At 41.2% G+C, this 21,297-nt stretch overlaps 1 protein-coding gene across 1 annotated transcript in view; it reads left to right on the forward strand.

The window, feature by feature from the left end:
* Positions 1-16,038, forward strand: part of LOC137266078 (uncharacterized) — a 35,907-nt gene extending 19,869 nt beyond the window's left edge. Inside the window, exons 13-23 of the mRNA XM_067801579.1 lie at positions 462-580; positions 2,261-2,396; positions 3,033-3,160; positions 3,565-3,693; positions 4,473-4,646; positions 5,498-5,620; positions 6,651-6,839; positions 8,745-8,940; positions 9,392-9,671; positions 10,001-10,043; positions 15,942-16,038. Of these exons, the coding sequence (XP_067657680.1) occupies positions 462-580; positions 2,261-2,396; positions 3,033-3,160; positions 3,565-3,693; positions 4,473-4,646; positions 5,498-5,620; positions 6,651-6,839; positions 8,745-8,940; positions 9,392-9,671; positions 10,001-10,043; positions 15,942-15,946 (1,522 nt within the window). The 3' untranslated portion in view covers positions 15,947-16,038. The remainder of the gene's footprint in view (positions 1-461; positions 581-2,260; positions 2,397-3,032; positions 3,161-3,564; positions 3,694-4,472; positions 4,647-5,497; positions 5,621-6,650; positions 6,840-8,744; positions 8,941-9,391; positions 9,672-10,000; positions 10,044-15,941) is intronic.
* Positions 16,039-21,297: the final 5,259 nt, after the last annotated feature.

A 21,297-nucleotide genomic window follows, 5' to 3' on the forward strand; every position in this document is an offset into this window, starting at 1 on the left:
ATTGTCGAAGACACTCTTGTATCTGTTTTATTGTCGAAGACACTCTTATATTGCTGTTTTAATTGCCGAAGACACTCTTATACAACCATTTCAATTGTCGGAGACGCTCTTATATAACCGTTTTAATTGTCGAAGACACTCTTATGTAAATGTTTTAATTGTCGATTCTGTTTGACTGTCTGGAGTTCGGAGGGTGTATTTCATCCTACATTTCTTTCCAACTCTTGAAACCGCTGGTTCCACCCCAAGTGTCGACATGAAGACATACAACGTTCCCTATTTATCTATTCTTATGACGCTTGTTGTAACGTTATTGCAGGTTACGAAGAAAAATCACATATAAAGTTTCCTTGTAAATTGTGGTGTCACAACATCGATACAACATTTATTGTCCTTGCCATATGTGTCATGTTTTTGTCTGTAAAGACATTTTTGGCAAAATGTTGTCATCACCTTCGCAGGTACTGCGGTAATGGTTTTCAGAGGTCTCTTTTTTCCACCGGCAACTATATGGCGGTAACTTTAACCACTGAAAATACGTTGACAAGCCTTTTCCTAGCCACAGCAGAGGCTTTGTTCGGTAAGTCACCTTCAGACACTAATCGCATATGAATATTGTTCGATTCATAATATTGTACAGCATTGCACTTCTGCGTGTATAACGTGTCATTTGTGTCCTATTTTACAACGTGTCAACTAAAAATCCTTTCCCTTGAACAGCCTATCCTCTATACATTTCACATATATCCCATTTTGTGTCAAATGTGTCAAATATTTATCCTCCTGCATGAAGCAAGTGTTCAATATGTGTCCTATTATAAAACGGTGTCACTATACATCCTTCTATTTGTAGAACGTTCCCTCGATGTATCCTATTTTACAACGTGCCAGCAATATGTGTTTCTACTTGTACTAGGTATCCGTTGAATATCCTACTATGTATGCAACATGTCAGCTGTATATCCTTCTACGTGTACAGTGTCAACTGTATAATCTTCTACTTATATGTGTACGTGTCAATTAAATATCATTCTACTATCTACTAATTCAACGTGTCAGTTATATATCATTTTACTTTTTGCACAACGTGTCATCTACATATCCTTGCCGTCTGTATATCCTCTGCTATGTCACCTATATCTTCTTCTACATGTACAACGTATCTGCTATGTATTTTCCAACTCTCACGTGCACGTTACATATACGTCTGCTTGTACAATGTGTCCGATATACATCCCTCTATGTGTACAATGTGTCCGATATACATCCCTCTATGTGTACAATGTGTCCGATATACATCCCTCTATGTGTACAATGTGTCCGATATACATCCCTCTATGTGTACAATGTGTCCGATATACATCCCTCTATGTGTACAATGTGTCCGATATACATCCCTCTATGTGTACAATGTGTCCGATATACATCCCTCTATGTGTACAATGTGTCCGATATACATCCCTCTATGTGTACAATGTGTCCGATATACATCCCTCTATGTGTACAATGTGTCCGATATACATCCTTCTATGTGTACAATGTGTCCGATATACATCCCTCTATGTGTACAATGTGTCCGATATACATCCCTCTATGTGTACAATGTGTCCGATATACATCCCTCTATGTGTACAATGTGTCCGATATACATCCGCTATGTGTACAATGTGTCCGATATACATCCCTCTATGTGTACAATGTGTCCGATATACATCCCTCTATGTGTACAATGTGTCCGATATACATCCCTCTATGTGTACAATGTGTCCGATATACATCCCTCTATGTGTACAATGTGTCCGATATACATCCCTCTATGTGTACAATGTGTCCGATATACATCCCTCTATGTGTACAATGTGTCCGATATACATCCCTCTATGTGCACAATGTGTCCGATATACATCCCTCTATGTGCACAATGTGTCCGATATACATCCCTCTATGTGTACAATGTGTCCGATATACATCCCTCTATGTGTACAATGTGTCCGGTCCGATATACATCCCTCTATGTGTACAATGTGTCCGATATACATCCCTCTATGTGTACAATGTGTCCGATATACATCCCTCTATGTGCACAATGTGTCCGATATACATCCCTCTATGTGTACAATGTGTCCTCCAAATATCCTTTCATGGTACATGCCTTCTGTATATATTGTTTTCCTTTATATATCTTGTTTTACGACATGTCAGCCATATGCTATGCTTATACTTTACAACATGTCAGTTATATATCCTTCCTCCTGTACAGCCGAGGACAGTTGTTACAGCTGGGATGATCGAGGGGAGACCTACAACGCTGACCTCCAGTTCTCCGAGAAGTTCCACAAGTGTGTCAACTGGTCAGAAGCCACGACATGTAACCACAGCCCGTTTTCAATGACTGGGTGAGTTGCGTCATCATTTAAGAATCCACCTGTAATACCGAATCCGAATAGATACAGTGCATTGTCAACATCACTCCAGCCATCATCATTATATACGACATTAGATACCAGATGGTTTGATAATTGAAGTAGGTAAATGAAAACGGTGCATTATTCCACAATTCGACACCAGTGTTTGAATATGTGTACATATATGAGCAAGTATGCCTCATTGGATAGTCATTATGAACATCATCACATCTTTACAACTTCAGTCCATTTAATTAAACATTTAATCATAGAAATCGAATATAATAGTGTGCAGATCTCAAACAAGAGGTGATTTGCGCCCTTTAATGTGTTTCAGTAACCTGATGGCTGACTGTCCCTGTGTTTCAGTATCTTTAAGACTGACTGTCCCTGTGTTTCAGTATCCTGAAGGCTGACTCTGCCCGTGTTTCATCAACTTCAAGTCTGACTGTTCCTGTGTTTCAGTAACTTTAAGGCTGACTGTTACTCGGTTTTAATATTATATAGACAGAGTTGTCCCTTTGTTTCATTGTAGTAAAGGCTGACTGTTTCTGTGTTTCAGTAAGTGTAAGGTTGACTGTTCGTTTGTTTCAGCGTCATAAAGGATGAGTTATTCCTCTGTTTCAGTGACCTGAAGGCTGACTACACGGGCAACAGCTGCCGTAATCCCGGGGGTGTTCTGCACAGGCCCTGGTGTTACACTGACGTCAAGCCTACAAGCTGCACCATCCGATACTGCGAGCCGTGCCAGGAAGGTAGAGTAGACATGGAGGCAAAACTTTGCTAGTGTATCTGGAAATTTAAAACATTTCCAACCATATAGGTGAGGTCAGGACAAATGGGGTTTACAATCACGACCCAAATTATAATGCGATACGAGTGCGTGTGTGTGCATCGCATTATTAGTTTGGTCGCGACAGAAAATCGTACATTGTGATTTTATAGTCGCTTCAGCACTGTTCAAACACAATTCAGAAACAAACACCAGAAATGGACTTCACAGTTTGTATCCATGTGGGAATCCAATCCCGGCCTTCTGTGTCACGAGTGAACGCTTTAACCACCGCCCTCGATGATTTACATGTTGTAATTTTATCAACGATACAACAGGAGCCAAATGTCACACACAATACTGCATCGGTGTTGTTTCTGTCAACAGGCGACGTGTATGACGTATATGACAACTGCGGCGATATCTTACGACGACTCCCTGAGTTCTGCACGGACCCAGAAGCTGAGCATGGCTGTAGGAAGACTTGTGGTATTATGAAGCCCATGATTCAGAAAGGCAAGATGTAACGACAGATCATTTTAAACTATGCAGGTCTTCAGTGACATATAACCTTGGGGAGAAAAAAAATGTTTCACTTCATACTTCATCCGAATCAGAAATGATTACAAGCCACGATTATCGTAAGAGACAACTACTTCCAGGATCGGAGGATCACGCGGAGTTGGTTGATGCATACCATCGATCCTAGTTCGGTGCTCATAACATCAATCACTAGATTGATTTTTTTAGATATTGGGATATTGTAACATCACGGTAGTTAACGTTATGGAAAGAAAGAACAGTGAGGTGAGGTTAGCAGATAAGAGGAGTGGGGCTAGCAGATAAGAGTAGTAAACAGAATTTTCAGAGCAAACTGACAGAACACATTATGACTCCCTAACGGAGGTCAACGTCCATATTTTAGTCATACGATTGTATGACAACGACAATCATTAATGCTGCATCATGGTGAAGTCAATCGTTTCGCCCAGTCAAAAACGAATGAATATTGCCCATATTACTTCGGTTAAACATACAGGTTGCTCAAAAGTTCTTTCGTGACACGTCAGGGTGTTCCTGTAAGGGATGCAGCTTTCCGTAATGAATTAATTCGCCATGGGCAACTTGACTCTTCCTGAGGGTTATTAAAGCTCATGCAATATTCCAGGGATATCAGGAACTCGAGAAATGAGCCATGTGAAGAATCGAACCCGCGTCTTCGGCGTGACGAGCGAATGCTTTAACTACAAGGCCAAATGAGTCAGTAAAATGGAACCAGTTTATTTGATTTTCAGAACAGTGTGGTGTTCCCCCTGCAGTCTATTTCGCTCGCCTGACGGCTGCCATAAAAGCCAACTATAACGTGAACGAAGTGGTCATGTACCAGTGCATTCACGACAGCTCCAAGATGTCACCGCGATGGTGTCTCTCCAATGGTGTATGGTCCGACCTTCAAGGAGTTTGTGGAGGTAATGCTTGGCAATTGAGTGAGTTGATTTTTACGCCGCAATGAACAATATTCTAGCTATAGCCTATATGCATGAGCATCGATCTACTCAATTTTGATGCGATGGCATGTGTCAAGTAAGTCAGCGAGCCTGACTACCCGATCCTGTTAGTCGCCTCTTACTGGTAATACTGGTAAATCTTGTTTATAACAAGAGCCACTGGTGGGCCAGCGTACTCACAACTTTTCGTGAGCTCATTATTTGGTAGCGATAGTTGAAAACATTGAAATTTCTCTAACGATTCGGCTCAAAACGTACAATCGACACCATTCTTGGCAAAGATTTTAGGAAAAAATTTTGTCGCGTGGATTCCAAATGAAATCCTCCAACCCAATCACGGAGAATGAGGGGGGAACTAGGCACATGACAAGTTGATGAATCAACAATGTTGAAAATTAAATTAATATTATATCTTTTGGTGTGGTTGTGCTGTGAGTGTCAGTTCTGTACAGTGTGCGAAACAGACATTTGTATTGACGTTTTGAACTGCATTTTGAAATGATTATCAAGAATTTATGGATGTCAACTTCTTTATTTTCATTATCTTATTTTTATCCAAGGAGGCACATTCACCGAGCGAACTTTGAATAAGAAACTATATCAGCACATGTGACTATATCACTGTAACTTCTTTGTTGAGGACCACAAATAATACATATTTTGGAAATCGAAAATATCATAAACATCAAGACATTTGTACCAGTTGCTGTCTGTTCATTTTTGGTAACTTTTTCATAACATCAGCACTTATAAAAATAACCATCAAATGCGAATCTAAGGCAGGAAGTACATAAAGAGTTCATATTCTCCAGAGTGTGTTGATCAGAAGACGACTTGTCTGGACCTGCTGAAGAACAACCGTACATTGTGTTCCACATCCCCAGCTTACAGCTCCAAATACTGCCGTGCTACATGTGGGATGTGTCCTGGATCGAGTAAGTTGTAAACATCATTTCCATAATTATATTTGCCGTTTGCCCTTTTTATATAATTATACTCCCAATCAGATGAAACAGGACGATTTGTCCTTTTGGGACCACAAATTGTCAATCTTACACCGTCGGGACATGTAAAATATTGGCAATGGCTTGTTCAAAGACATGACAGACTGGCCGTTTTTATTGTAAAGAATGTTTAATAAGAGAGGAAAGGACGGATTGTAAAATTTGAGTTTCTTGCAGTATTGAGAAGAGAGCTACCTTGCTATGGGAATGCGATTTCCAAAGCATTCTGGGCGTACTTGCATAAAGCCGTGCCTCTGTTTAAAGTTTGTCTCAAAGTGTAATTCATACGATCATGGAAGAAAACGATCGATTTGTGCACGAGGGACTTTAGTAGTCATCCAGTGAAACCTACGGGTTAATGTTCAAATACAAATATGTAAAAGAAATATAGTAACACCTACCCTGAAACAAATATATCCACGAAAGCCGATTCAAGTCTAGAATATGTGGCAAGTCTATAAAGTATGGAAATAAAGAAAGCCCGTTGGCTTCTTTTCAGTATATGTCATGACTGTAATTTTGAAACCGTCGTTTGCTGTAAACTAGGTTTATTTCAGAACATACATGTGAGTCTAACAAACACTTTAAACTTCTTAAAGCAGTCTCATGACCGGTGCATAATTGCCAATTCATTAACCTTTTGAACAGCTCTCTTTTTGGTTTGTTTCTTGTCGCCATTATCGGTAGCAGGGCGTCGGTACATGAGCAACTTTAGTCAGGCAATGCCATGATGAATCACATCATTAGCATGTCTTTGAGCAGTTCAGATATTCTGAGATGCATTAACCAAGTCCATGAGCCTGACCACCCGATCGCTACAAGCATGCTTTTTTCTGATGACCCGTTCTAACCCAGGTCTTCCTACGATGCCTCATTGTTAGGTATTTCGATATACGATATTGAAACAATGTGCCCTGACATTTGCTTGTTTCTGTGTTTTAACCTGTGTTCTCTGTCCCAGAGGCCACATGCACTGTGAAGGCTCCAGCAGCATCGTCGAGGTCGGAGCTGGTCACCGTTGGTGCGACTGTTACCCAAGGACAATTTGTTCAGTACAAATGTAGCACGGGCTTCTTTAGACAGTCTGGTGACACGGAACTAGCGTGTTTGATGGATGGGACCTTGTTCGGAGAAATGCTTGTCTGTGGAGGTAAACAATAAGAGTTTAACTACATTACTGTTTGATTGTTTATGTGATTGCTTTCCTGATTGCTCGAGTGCTTGATTGAATGCTGGATTGCTGGATTGATTGGTTGATTGATTGATGGATGGCTGCTTGAACATCAAATCTATTTTGGGATACGTTAACACTCCTCATCTTAAAAATCAGAGAGCCGGATCACCCGTTAGTGACCGGTTAGCACAGGGCGTGATAATAAATCGTTTGTATTCAAATTTGAAAGAAAAGAAATACACCGATCCATAACGACGCATTCCAAACTTAAAGGAGTAGTGTTTCACAAAGTACTTCCACCTTGGATAAGATCTATCACCAGCGAAGGTGGCTTTCATATAATTTGAGTATTGCCAAGTAACGTTTCTCAGGCGTTTTTTGTTTTTCATAAATATTCTTCATTGTGGTGACACAATGGAATTTTTGGTGTTATGTTTTGGGAGATGCATTAAGCTACATCAACTTGACAAAAGACAGTACATTTCAGAATAAAAGTTGCACGGTGATGTTGCCACCGATCTTTGTTGTGGTGCAAGATAAATCTTCATAAGAAATGTTATTCAATGTCAGTTATAACACTCAACGTTGCCGCCACACAGTAGCTGAAACAAACCATAAACAATCTCCCCATGTCAAAACATTGAATAGAGAACAGTCTGCTTTCCTTTTTACTTGGTTCTGACCTAATGCGTAACTTAGTGCGATAACCAGTCCAGAATTTTTAAACTATGTCAGTTAACTAGATATTAATCAGTATGATTTGATAAGTCTATGCACTTGAATATTGCAACACTAGGCTCCTTCTAATCCTAGCAAACACGTCGCACGGCGTGCTCTGTCGTAAAGCGAGCTATGACAGACGGAAACCTAGAAATCGTGAAATTTCAAAACGAGGCTCTGCCTCTAGAAACGTTTGGCGGTCTCTGACGGAACAAATATTACATCAACCTCGTTGTGCGTCACAGGACTACGGTAAATAAGCGTAAAACAGGTTTAACCAGTGAACCAGATGCATTGTGACTCATTTTACGACCTCATCAAACAGGGGCAGTCTGCGATTCCATAGTTACGATAAGCTGCCTGAACCTCGACATAAAGTATAGAAAGACGGTGTTGTTAAAGTTTATAATTACAATTCATTTATAAATATCATTTTCTTATGAAACAAGGAATTGAAATTCAGTTTAACTAGAATTGCTTGAAGTGTCGATTTACAGTTTCACACGAGAAAATTCGGATCGGCTGAAAAGTAAGTCAGTGTCTGAATAGCTTAATGAGACTTATGTTTTGGTATGTGCCAAACACATGAACTGGGTTGATGCCACATAGTAACAATGATATATCATATATTTACTTATTTCATATTTTACCCCTGCCTAAAATTCTGTGTCAAATAACAATACATTGTGTGATTACCAAGTCTTTACTCATAACGTAAGATATACTATGGCTAAAGCAGGTATAAGTAATAAGTACGATTAGGCCGCACTGGCTGTCAGTCACAGGTGACACCGAATCTACTGCGCAGAGTTGCCTCCCTTGTGCAAGCCATGAACCTGTCGTGGTGGGTTCGAGTCCCGGTTCTGCCCTTGTAGGTGTCTACGTTTTCCAGGACCTTGCTCGTATTTTAACCAAAGTGGATAAAGTCTGATACATTAATCCCTTTTAATATGAGTTAATATTTATGGGCCTAACATGACGATCTCCAACATGAAGCTGACACACGTTAAACCCTGCACACACACTCACTACATACTTAGCGCATTCGTGAAGTAGTACCACTTTGCTGTCTCCCAACACACCGTAACCATTATATTATGTTTGAATATTGATGGAATATTGCCCATTTTCTGCTAAAACATCTGATAATGGTTTTGATAGGTGACAACAGGGCGACTACTCCGGTCAGTGACCTTGAGGTGAAGCAGCTGCAGCTGACTTTCCTGCCAACCTGGGCGTTCGTTGCTGGCAACCAGTACACGAATATCACCAGGTCCGGTGCTTTGAAGACCTGGTACTTCTACTGCGTCAAATCCGGCCATGTCAAACTCGGAGTATTCAGAGATGTACCTGGAGGGTAAAATCACATTGGAGATTGTTTATATTTTTGAATGCCTTTTGGTCATTCAGATAATCTTGGAGGTACCTCGTTGACTACTGCCCAGCAGGTGCTTTCCGAAATCTCAAATGAGGATCACATGTGGGTTTTCTGTGTGAGACTGGTATGAGGTTCTGAGTCCTGAAACATGTCAGTGATTTTGTGGTTTGGTTTAGTGGGAAAATATGTATTTGTATTTAAACCGTCGTATATGGAGCTCTCAACAATGGTCCTGCTAACTGAAAACTATATAATCTGTACTTAATCGAGTTTACCCAGTGATTACCATCTATGCAACAGGGGTGTCCCAGCCAAGTCAGCGAGCCTAACCACCCGATCCCATCTGTCTCTTCATACGAGATCATGGGTTGTTCTCTGGGACAAGCGTATGTGTTGTGAACTAAACTGTGATTCCGTCTTTAACTTTCAGCGCCCTCATAGTTGGTGTAACAGACACACAATGTGATGCGGAACGAGTGAACGTTGTCCATCTGAGCGGACTCAACGAAATCTATGTACAGAAGAACGATTACATTGGGGCCGTCGACGTCGATGGCGGCGCGCTCACCTACTCAATGTGCATGGACAAGTCGACTGAAACCCGAGTCCTGTTTCTCTTTAACACCGACATGCTCCGTACCAACAACACACTGTCTTTTAATGCACCCCCTATCTGTGCCTTTGTAGCTCTAAACGCCGACGTGGGCGAGGTGAGTTTAAGCGGTCAGAATGCTGACCAAATGACCCGATTACGACCCGATATTCCTCTCTGTTTCGCACCTTCTCTCACACACATCTCCTTCTCTACTCTCTGTCACACGCTCTCTCGTACACACTCACTCCCTGCTTCACCGACCCTTACACACACTCTGACTCTTTCTCTCTCATCCTCCCTCCTCTGACTTTATCTCTCTTTCTAACCTCTCTCATGTGCTCGCATTTCTCTCCTTTCTCACTTTCCCATCCTCTCTCTCTCTCTCTCTCTCTATCTATCTCTCTCTCCTTACACTCACATTCACGCTTATTTGTTTCGTTTCAGATAACTTCCTCAGGCTACAGGATCGTGAATTACAAATTATCAGGTAAATGTATAAACTACATACGTACATCCGTTTCACGTCGTAAATCTAAAAAAAACCTTCTAGCGACCGCCCATGATGTGGGCATGTGTCTGTGGTGTACACCATGAAGATTTATAACCATAATTCATTGATGTTATACTTTTTGTAATTTTTCGTTTGATTCAACTGAGAAATGTTTAACGGGTTTTCTCAAAACAGACGTAGGCATCCATTTGATGTTTAAGGGTTGAAGGTTTCCCTGCATGAATAGTAAGCCACCAGGCAAACGAAACTCATCAGCTGATGCTGTGCCTCATAAAGAAGACAACAAGACATATGTGATAGAAATATTGTTTATTATACTAAATGTAACCATTTACCAAATGTGAAGTAGAATCACCGATGTCCAATCGACTGTAAATTGGTCAAGGACTTGGAAAATCAAGCACAAGAGACGTAGGATCAAAATGAAATGCTACCCAGTCACAGATCATTTACAAGATGTGTTTCAAATCACAGTATGGAATTTTCCATGCATTCAGTAGCGCGTGAGACTAACCTTGAAACGATACATGCCAAAACACGTCTCCTCGTGGATGGCGTTAGTCACCGGATGATCTCAGCAAGAATTCTGTGCCACAGATGCAAGAGAACTTGTTCGTGTTCCAGTCGATTTGCTGGTGGATGTTGCCGTTGTCTCAGCTGTCTATTATATCCGGAGATCGTGCCGTCGAGGGCAATAAGTTGATGTTCACGTTCTTGGCGTAGCCTTGTAGAAGCCTTACAGTATGTGGACATGCATTGTCCTGTTGCAAGATCAAACCCCTCGACTGTTAAAGTCTCGTCATTTCTGTGATTTTCAATTTGATACAGTAACTGCATGTTTACACTGTTTCACACCTGTATTCCATTCAGAAGGGGAATTTTCCAGGGGGACTCCTTCAGTCCTTTGCTTTTTTGTCTGTCTCTAAATGCTTTGAGTTTCCTGCTCAATAGGGAGGAAGGTTACCATCCCGGGCCTCCTCAGCACAGATCCCCAACACCTCTTACTCATCTCCTCTACATGGATGACATCGAGCTCCTTGCCAAAGGAGATACCAATTTGAAAGAACAGGTTCTCCTTGTCGAGTCCTTCTCTAATGATACTGGCATGACTTTTGGGCTCGACAAATGTAATACTCTTCATTTGAAACGTGGCAAGGTAACTAATGATGGATCGGTCAAGTTACAAGGGGGAGGAGTTATTGAGCATCTTGTGGAAGATCAGGCCTACACCTATCTTGGAATGCATGTTCGAGACAAGCTCCAGAATGCCCCGATTCAAGATAAACTTCGGGCCGAGTATACATCTCGTTTAAAGAAAATCTGGAGCTCATAGTTAAATGCTCGAAACAAGATCAAAGTCACCAATACCTTTGCTATGCCAGTCCTTTCCTATTCCTTTGGAGTAGCTGATTGGACAAAACAAGACATCCAGAGTCTTGACCGCCTGACCAGGAGGATCATGTCTGATAACATAGCACACCACCCTCGTTCCTCTCTTAATCGTTTATACATGCCAATCAATTCTGGAGGTCGGGGTTTGATTAATGTGGAAGCTCTTCATGATAGAATTCTATTGTGCACTTTTGCACATATTTATTTATCGGATGATCCTCTGGTGATGCACGTCAAGACTCACGATGAAAGCAAGGAATTCCACAGCTACTTTAAGCGTGCCAAGGTTGTTCTGTTGTTCAAATCTGAAATTTGACGTTGATTTTGTCGATGGCGATGTACTGCTGGGCGGTACAGTGATGGGAGTAAACCAGGTGAAGTCCTTCACCAAATCTGCCCAGAGTCGGTCCTTTGTGGAGAAGCTGTCTTAGAAGCCACTGCATCGTGTGTACATGCAGTGTGTGGAACAGAACAGCAATCCAACCGACTCCTTCGCCTGGATGAAGTCGGCTGGTCTCAAATGTGCAACTGAGGGCTTCCTTTTTGCTGCTCAGGACCAGCCACTTCCCACTCGCAATCGCCAGAATGTGATTCATAAAGAAAATATCAATATGAAATGTCGTCTTTGCAATGAATTCACAGAGACTGTCCAACACCTTGTCAGTGGATGCCCTTCCTTGGCACAAACAGCATATCTTAAAAGACATGATGGCATGGCTCGCTGCTTTTATTATCGTCTCCGCCATGCCTGTGGCTTTGACCCCGAGGTCCATCCATGGTACGACCCTGAACATGTCCAGGGCGTCCTGGAAAATGATGGTTTTAAGCTTCTCTGGAATAGGCCCATATACAGCCTGAGGCGAATTCCAGCTAACAAACCTGATCTTGTCCTTTTGATAAAACCAATGAAATTATTTATGTCATTGAATTTTCTGTCCCTTTTGACAGCAGTGTGATTGGCAAGGTTCAGAAAAAGCATGATAAATATGCGGACCTCGCCCTTGAAATGTCTCGCTTGCATCCGAATTACACTGTCGTCAGGCTCCCTATTGTTCTCGGTGCCCTTGGTTTGGTACCTCCTGATCTCTTGGCGCAGATGAGGAGAGTGCCCGGGTTCTCCACCGGGAACACTGCCCTTCTGACAATCTGGGTAATGCAGAAGGCTGCAGTGTTGGGGAGCCTCCATATTCTCCGAAAAGGTCTTGGTGGGTTCGACTAGGCAGTGTTTCCTGGGAGAAGTCCCATTCGCTGTCTGGGCTGCGTGTAGAGGGAGCGAGTTCCCTGAGCTGATGATGAGCTTGACCAGCCTGACTATGCCAGGACCACCCAAACCCTCTCTGCTGCATTTCATTTCTAATCTGTAAAACATAATAATAATAGTGGGTATTTGTAACCTGCGCCTTATCCGTGCATTCGATGCTCGCTCGAGGCGCTACAAAAATGGTGAATGTACAGTATGGTTCAAAATTATTGAGAATAGCTAAAGCATTTCATATTATTAAACGAGAACAAATCAGATGAAATTGAATGTATTGTGAAAGTGAACTGACCTTTTCATGTTGTGTAGGTAACAATTTAATATTTTATCAAGTCTCCTTGAGCTTCACGGCACAGTCTAAGACGGGTAGGCATACTTCCTATCAGAGAGGTTAGTGTCTCGTGAGTTATGCTGACCCAGTATCGGACCACTTCTCTCTTCATGTCTTCAATTTTTGTCAACCCCTTTTGATTCACACATTCCTTCATCATCCCCCAAATGTTCTCAATGGGATTTAAGTCAGGACTATATGCAGGAAATGGTAATGCAGTCACATTTTTCTCCTGAAACCACTGCTTGGCATGTTTTGCGGTGTGTTTAGGATCATTATCTTGCTGCAAAATCCAGTCATTTCCATAAAACACATGTGCACTTGGAAGCAGAAAATTATCTAATATGTTAGTGTAGCGTTGACTTGTCAGATTTCCCTCAAACACACACAGCGGGGTGGTTCCTAATAAGGATATCCCTCCCCATACATGAAACTTTGGGCTGTATTTAGGTCGTCGATACAACGGTGCTGACGCAGACTTTGTCAATATTTTCACATTATTGGGATATACCCATATTGAGCTTTCATCAGTAAAAATGACATTTTCCCAGTCAAAGTTTTCATGTGCCAAACACCACTCAACACGCCTGTCTTTATGTTCTTGTTTCATGAGAGGAGAAAGAATTCCAGTCTTTTTCTCCCATCCAAGATCAATCAAATTTCTTCTAACTGTAGATTTTGATACAACTGTTGATCCCCTTTCTATCATTTCATACCTGATGTTGGAGATGCTTGCCCTTTGCTTTTTAGACGCTAAAATTCCCAGCCGGACGCGATCTGAGAAGTCCAATTTTCTGGGTCTCCCTGCTCCTTTCTGATGCCCAAAATCCTTTCCCTCTTTAAAATTCCTCCTAATCCTATACACAGTAGAAAGAGGAGTTCCTGTTCTCTCTGCCAGTGTATTTACATCATCAGTTCCTTGATTACACAACTCAAAAATCAACCTTCTTTTATCTTCAGCAGACATTGTTGACAGTGCTGAGGAAAATGACGTCTGCTACAAATTCAGGGGAGGTAACTCTAATTGTACTATACTCAGTAGGCCAAGATGAGTTACCTCCCTTATACCATTACTTAGTTTTAAGTATCAGTGAATCAGTTGAGGTGTTAGGATAGCTCAAAGTAAGAAGAAAAATTCTCAATAATTATGAACCAGACTATATGTTTAGCGTATACATGATGTTACTAATTTTTAGAATTAAGAAATGAAGAAAGATCTAAGAGAAGGCTATGAAGAAGTAATGGGTTTTCAGAAGGGACTTCAAAGAGTTCAGCGAGTTGGCACAATTGATGTCAGCTGGCAGTGAATTGCAAATCAATGCAGCGGTTTAGGTAAAGGTCCTCTAACCATAGGAGACTTTGGGGACTGTAGGTAAATGCTGATTCTGGGGTCTGAGACATCTTGGAGAGGTGTAGAGTGTAAGAAAATCACATAGGTACTTTGGAGTTTGGCCGTGGAGACATATACAAGACACAATATTTTGAAGTTCACACGGTACTTAACAGGAAGTCAGCATAGGAAAATGAGTGATGGAGTGATGTGATCTCTTTTGGATTTTGGACATACAATAAGGGCAGCAACAATTGTTTGGAGTTTCTGTAATTGCACAGATTTCAATCCAGCGTGGAGGCTATTCCAATAGTCAAGTCTAGAAAGGACATGAGACCTCACTAAGGCATGGGCAGAGTCTGTGGTGATGTATCGACGGATTGAGCTACTGATTCTGAGGTGGTGATGGCAGATATTACGTAGATGGTTGATATGGGCCTCTAGTGAGAGATTAGAATCTATGTACACGCCAAGGTCCTTGGCAACAGAGCAGGGTTGAATGACAGAGGAGGCTACCTTGACACCTGAGACTGACTCCATGCAGTTGCCCATGGCTGCCGGCTACCAATAGTTCAGTCTTACTGTCACTGAGCTGAAGCATCCTAGATGTCATCCATCTCTTTACGTCAGACACACAGTCATCCACAATCTGCAGGTGTGCCAAAAGTGAGTTCCGTCTCACGATGGTAGTGAGCAGGGTGTCATTTGCATATCCATAATGGCTGCAACCGTGTTTGTTGATAACTGCCGGTAGCGAGTTCACATAAAGCAGGAATAGAATCGGCCAAGGACGTACCCTTGAGGAACTCCATGGGATAACTCAAGTCCTGATGAAGTAACACCCTTAACTGACACTCTTTGGCTCCGACTACATAGATATGGCTGAAAGCACCTCAAAGCAATTCCTCTCACTCCAACTTGCAGATTCAGGATTTCGAATAGCTGTGCGTGATCCACAGTGTCAAACGCTGCACTCAAATCAATTAGCACAAGGGCAACCATATTTCCGGAATCAAGAATATTTCTCAAGTCATTTACTAATCTTAGGAGAAGAGTTTCCGTGGAATGGTGTGGACGATATTCCGACTGTAATCTATTTAGCAGATCATGTGGTGTTCCATCAGCCTCTTTAACGAGTTTTGGCAGAAATGGCAAATTCGACACAGGTCAATAGTATATATTCAGGACTATGACCCAAATGAAATATTGAAAAAAAATATAGTTCTTCTGTGGAAAATTCTGAACGTGACTTTTTTCTTAAAGATAAGTAGACTGTAATGGTATTGAGTAAACAAACTGTTGCATGCATATGGAAATAGGTTGTTCATAAAACCACCAATACCAGCCCCAAACGAAATGGATGTGCCGAGAGTCTACCTGTACAAACCAGTTCATTTTGCCTGTCATTTAATGTTATATCTTTCAACTAATGATTGTAAAATTAAGAGCACGATTTGCCTACTAACCTTAATCTGTGTGACGATTACGCATTGATAGTTGCGTTCATATCGATATACATGTATTATTTCACTGTATCGTTTTGTTTTATATCTGCTCTTGTAGGTTAGAGGAGCCAGTATGTGCTGTGGCTGTCTGTTGGCTAATGGTTACTCCCCAAGTTAATGTATTTTCATAGTGGAAATAAAAGACCTTGTGTTAATTGACCTTGCTGTCATTTGTAACTCAAGTCAATGGGAATTTTAAATAAGGATTCGCATGTTTGCCGCTCCCTGTCTCTTGAGATGAACTTAACTGTGCAAACATTTCATATTTCATGAAAACAAATCAAATCGAGAGAAATGTTATAAACATGTGAAGAGCGTACACACCTGGAATGTCATCCCGTTAACACCAGCAGGTATTAACATCAGGTGTCGGGTATTATGCATAATTATCAGTTGTCAAGCATCACCCAGCTGTTACAACTGTCGGGGATATCCATTACTTACAGCTGTCGGATGTTATCCCAGAGTTACATCTGTTAGATGCTATCCAGGAGTTACAGCTGTCGGTTGTTATCCAGAAGTTATAGGTGTTCGGTGTCATCCAGAAGTTAAAGCTGTCGGGTGGTGTCCAGGAGTTACAGCTGTCGGGTGGTGTCTAGGAGTTACAGCTGCCGGGTGTTATCCAGGAGATACAGCTGCCGGTTGTTATCCAGGAGGTACAGTTGCCGGGTGGTATCCAGGAGTTTCAGCTACCGGGTGTTATCCAGGAGTTACAGCTGCCGGGTGTTATCCAGGAGTTTCAGCTGTCCGGTGTTATCCAGGAGTTACAGCTTCCCGGCGGTATCTAGTAGTTACAGTTGCCGGGTGTTATCCATACGTTACGACTGTCTGTGGTCTCCAGCACTTACAGCTGCCAGGTGCTATCCAGGAGTTACAGCTGCCGGGTGTTATCCAGGAGTTACAGTTGTCCGGTGTTATCCAGCAGTTACGGCTGTCGGTGGTATCCATGAGTTACAGCTGCCGGGTGTTATCCACGAGTTACAACTGTCCGGTGTTATCCAGCAGTTACAGCTGTCCGGTGTTATCCAGGAGTTACAGCTGTCCAGTGTTATCTAGGAGTTACAATTGTCAAGTGTTATCCAGGAGTTACAGCTGCCGGGTGTTATCCAGGAGTTACAGCTGCCGGGTGGTATCCAGTAGTTACGGCTGTCCGGTGTTAACCAGTAGTTACGGCTGTCCGGTGTTATCCAGGAGTTACAGCTGTCCAGTGTTATCCAGCATTTACAGCTTTCGGTGTTATCAAGGAGTTACAGCTGCCGGGTGGTATCCAGGAGTTACAGCTGCCGGGTGTTATCCAGCGGTTACGGCTGTTGATGGTATCTAGTAGCTACATCTGTCTCTTTCTGAGGCATATCCAGCATTTCCAGCTTTCAGTGTTATCAAATGTTGAAGGCAGACGTCCACAAAACTGGATTACGACCTTGACTATCTTCACTTTGAAGACGTCATTGCCATGCCACTAATGACTCTAAACACTCATATGCCCACTCATATATACCATTCCCACGCACATACATGGTTATAACAGGACACTGTGAATACATGGTAACACGACACTGTAAATACATGGTTATAACAGGACACTGTGAATACAGGGTTACAACGTGGCACTGTAAATGCATGCTGCTAGGACACTGTAAATATGTACATGGTAACAGGACACTGTAAATACATGGTAATAACAGGACATTGTAGATACATGGTAATAACAGGACACTGTATATACATGGTTATAACAGGACATTGTAAATACATGGTAATAACAGGACACTGTAAATACGTGGTAATTACAGGACACTGTACATACATGGTTATAACAGGACATTGTAAATACATGGTGTAAATACATGGTAATAACAGGACACTATAAATACATGGTAATAACAGGACACTGTAAATACATGGTAATAACAGGACACTGTAAATACATGGTTATAACAGGACATTGTAAATACATGGTAATAACAGGACACTGTAAATACGTGGTAATTACAGGACACTGTACATACATGGTAATAACAGGACATTGTAAATACATGGTGTAAATACATGGTAATAACAGGACACTGTACATACATGGTAATAACAGGACACTGTAAATACATGGTAATAACAGGACACTGTAAATACATGGTAATAACAGGACACTGTAAATGCATGGTAGTAACAAGACACTGTAAATACATGGTAATGACAGGACACTGTAAATACATGGTAATAACAGGACACTGTACATACATGGTTATAACAGGACATTGTAAATACATGGTGTAAATACATGGTAATAACAGGACACTGTAAATACATGGTAATAACAGGACACTGTAAATACATGGTTATAACAGGACACTGTAGATACATGGTAATAACAGGACACTGTAAATACATGGTTATAACAGGACACTGTAAATGCATGGAAGTAACAAGACACTGTAAATACATGGTAATAACAGGACACTGTAAATGCATGGTTATAACAGGACACTGTACATACATGGTTATAACAGGACACTGTAAATACATGGTAATAACAGGACACTGTAAATACATGGTAATAACAGGACACTGTAAATGCATGGTAGTAACAAGACACTGTAAATACATGGTAATAACAGGACACTGTAAATACATGGTAATAACAGGACACTGTACATACATGGTAATAACAGGACACTGTAAATACATGGTAATAACAGGACACTGTAAATACATGGTAATGACAGGACACTGTAAATGCATGGTAATAACAGGACACTGTAAATACATGGTTATAACAGGACACTGTAAATACATGGTACCAGGACACTGTAAATACATGGTAATAACAGGACACTGTAAATACATGGTTACAACAAGACACTGTTACAACCTGTGATAATTCGGGATGTAACTGATCTTTAGAAACTCATGATTGTTATAAGAGGCAACAAACGGGATCAGATGATCAGGCTTGCTGGCTTGGTTCCCATTTGGGTAGAGTGATCACTGGATTGTCTGATCCAGACTCGATAACATACATACTGCCGCCATATAGGTGCAATACTCATGAGTGCGGCATAAAACTAAACTCAGTAAGACAGTTAACGGACATTTAATGCAGCATAAATGCCAAAGGCCCAAGGTATAGTACAAGCAAATACATTTGAACATCCTAAAATTTGAGAGTCGTATAAATAATGTGGTGATCTCTTTTACAGTCAGTAAATTCAATTTTTTGTGTACTTAATGGAAACTTTAAACGACATGCCGGAACATGCAGTGAAGCAAATGATTCCACATTCACTGAGTTTAAGTGAAATGAAACATTGTCCAAAAAAAACCCAAAACAACAACAGCGAAAAACAGGTATGTTACGAGTAGGTACAAGAATGGACCTTGTAGATTGTCCCCGTATGAGGAACTCACCAAGGCTCTGTGTGACTGTCTAATCCTTAATCAATATGTTTTTGTGAGAATAAATAATGTTTGGATTTGAAAAGAAACGTTGGTATATAAGCTGGATTGAAAACTATCAAAACAATAACGAGGGCCTTATTGATATCTTTTCATCTGACTTTCACGTTCATGAATATTGAGATCTTAAAAATGTGTTAAATAGTCATAAACAGTCGGGGTACAGCGTGTTGCTTAACATTACCGCTGTCATCTCCTCCAGACATTCCTTGGGCAACCGGGGTCAACTTATGTATGCTGCAATTTAAAGATCACCATCGACCGACACCACACAAGCTGGATGACCTAAAGTAAGATATGACCAAAATATGTCATAACACACCATCCCTTTGCATATCAACCAGTGTTCTTTTCCCACTAATGGCAGGATAGCCTGAGGTGTTCGATATTCATTTCGAATAGCCAGGTTTGATTCCCTACATTAGTACAATGTGTGAATTGCTAAAAGTAGAATAAAAAACATTCTCATTCACTTTCTCTCGAAAAGGGGAATAAACACCTGATGTTCGAAGACAGCAAATTGATCGATACCCGCACAATACGTTACCGATGAGAACTTTGTTGTGTCGAACATGTTGTTGTATTGAAAGAAAAGCTTGTACCCTGCCTACTTCGAATTGTCAGACTTTTTCGGGAGTGTCGAATCACAGACATCAACTGGATGTATTTTCGATGCTTCCTTCAACTTAAACACTAAGTTTGGTTGAATATTATGAAAGTTATTCCAGAAACAAAACCAAGGCAATATCTTCCCTACTTTGAGATGAGTGACCTCCTCTCCCAATTTGGTGACCGCGGAGCTGGACTCTTGGCCCATAACGGGCGGTGACAATCCTGCAATACGTGCATGCTTCCACAGACGGACATACGTATCACATATGTCATAGTTCAGCTGCTTCACTTCAACTTGTGAATGAGTGAGGGGGGAGTTGATACGACCGTGTTGCAGTGATAGCGTCAATACCGTCCATGTATCAGTACTATATGATCATACTGTGCAAGGAGTGGGTACAAACACGTGTGATGGTTGATCAGACTGACTCCTTACAAGCATGTCTTAGCATACCATGTTTGTGATATGACGAGACACATGCCACAGAAATAGGGAAGCATTAATGCAGATTTGGCCAAAACAAAACAGAATGGTTTCCTCCGAGAGATTTAGGAAAAGTCGCTTGAATATAAAGTATTGTTTATGTCAGGAGTAGGGTCACAATGAGGGATCCAGTACCAACAAGAACAGACGAACTGACCTGGATGGACCCCCCTCCCCTCCCACCGGATTTGAGTGTGAGTGTACATGTGCACAGTATAGATGTGCAAATACTAACGTTTAGATGGTATGAGTTCCTATTATGAACAGAATGCCTTATAACTTTGTATTTCAATCTTATCATAGCCTGAGATACATGGATTTTCCTTAACCACTGGCAGAATGTTTACAAATAGAACTCACTAGTAGTAATCTGTGTGAATGTTAGTATTTAGTATTGCATTTCATAAATACTACCTTATCTTTTGATTTCTGACAGACCTTTCCAGCCCCTTGTATAAAAGATCATTTTATGTGCATATGATACTGTTCCATACGTCCGTTAAGACATTTCTATACGCGAAACATATCTGTACAGACAAAAAGTGTACAAAACGGATTGTAATAATGACACTCTATTATAGCCTGCTTGGCGCGGAAAACTCATCATAGCAATCAAACCCAAAATACTTTGCGGTTTTTAAGGAAAGCAGGTAAAAGTATTTTACAGATTTCTCTCTGTATGTAAACAGTCACGAGTGAACTAGCAAATCGGAATTGGTGAAGAATACACCTTTTTAGTTTGTTTTGAAGACTTTCAGTGAATGAATCTTCATGGTCCATGAAAATGGATCCGTTACGCAACGTATCACATCACAATTATTGCTTGCCGTACTGCTCTACATCACTATTCATTTCTATCGGACGC

The sequence above is a fragment of the Haliotis asinina genome, chromosome 15, assembly GCF_037392515.1.
Source record: "Haliotis asinina isolate JCU_RB_2024 chromosome 15, JCU_Hal_asi_v2, whole genome shotgun sequence".
Lineage (NCBI taxonomy): Eukaryota > Metazoa > Mollusca > Gastropoda > Lepetellida > Haliotidae > Haliotis > Haliotis asinina.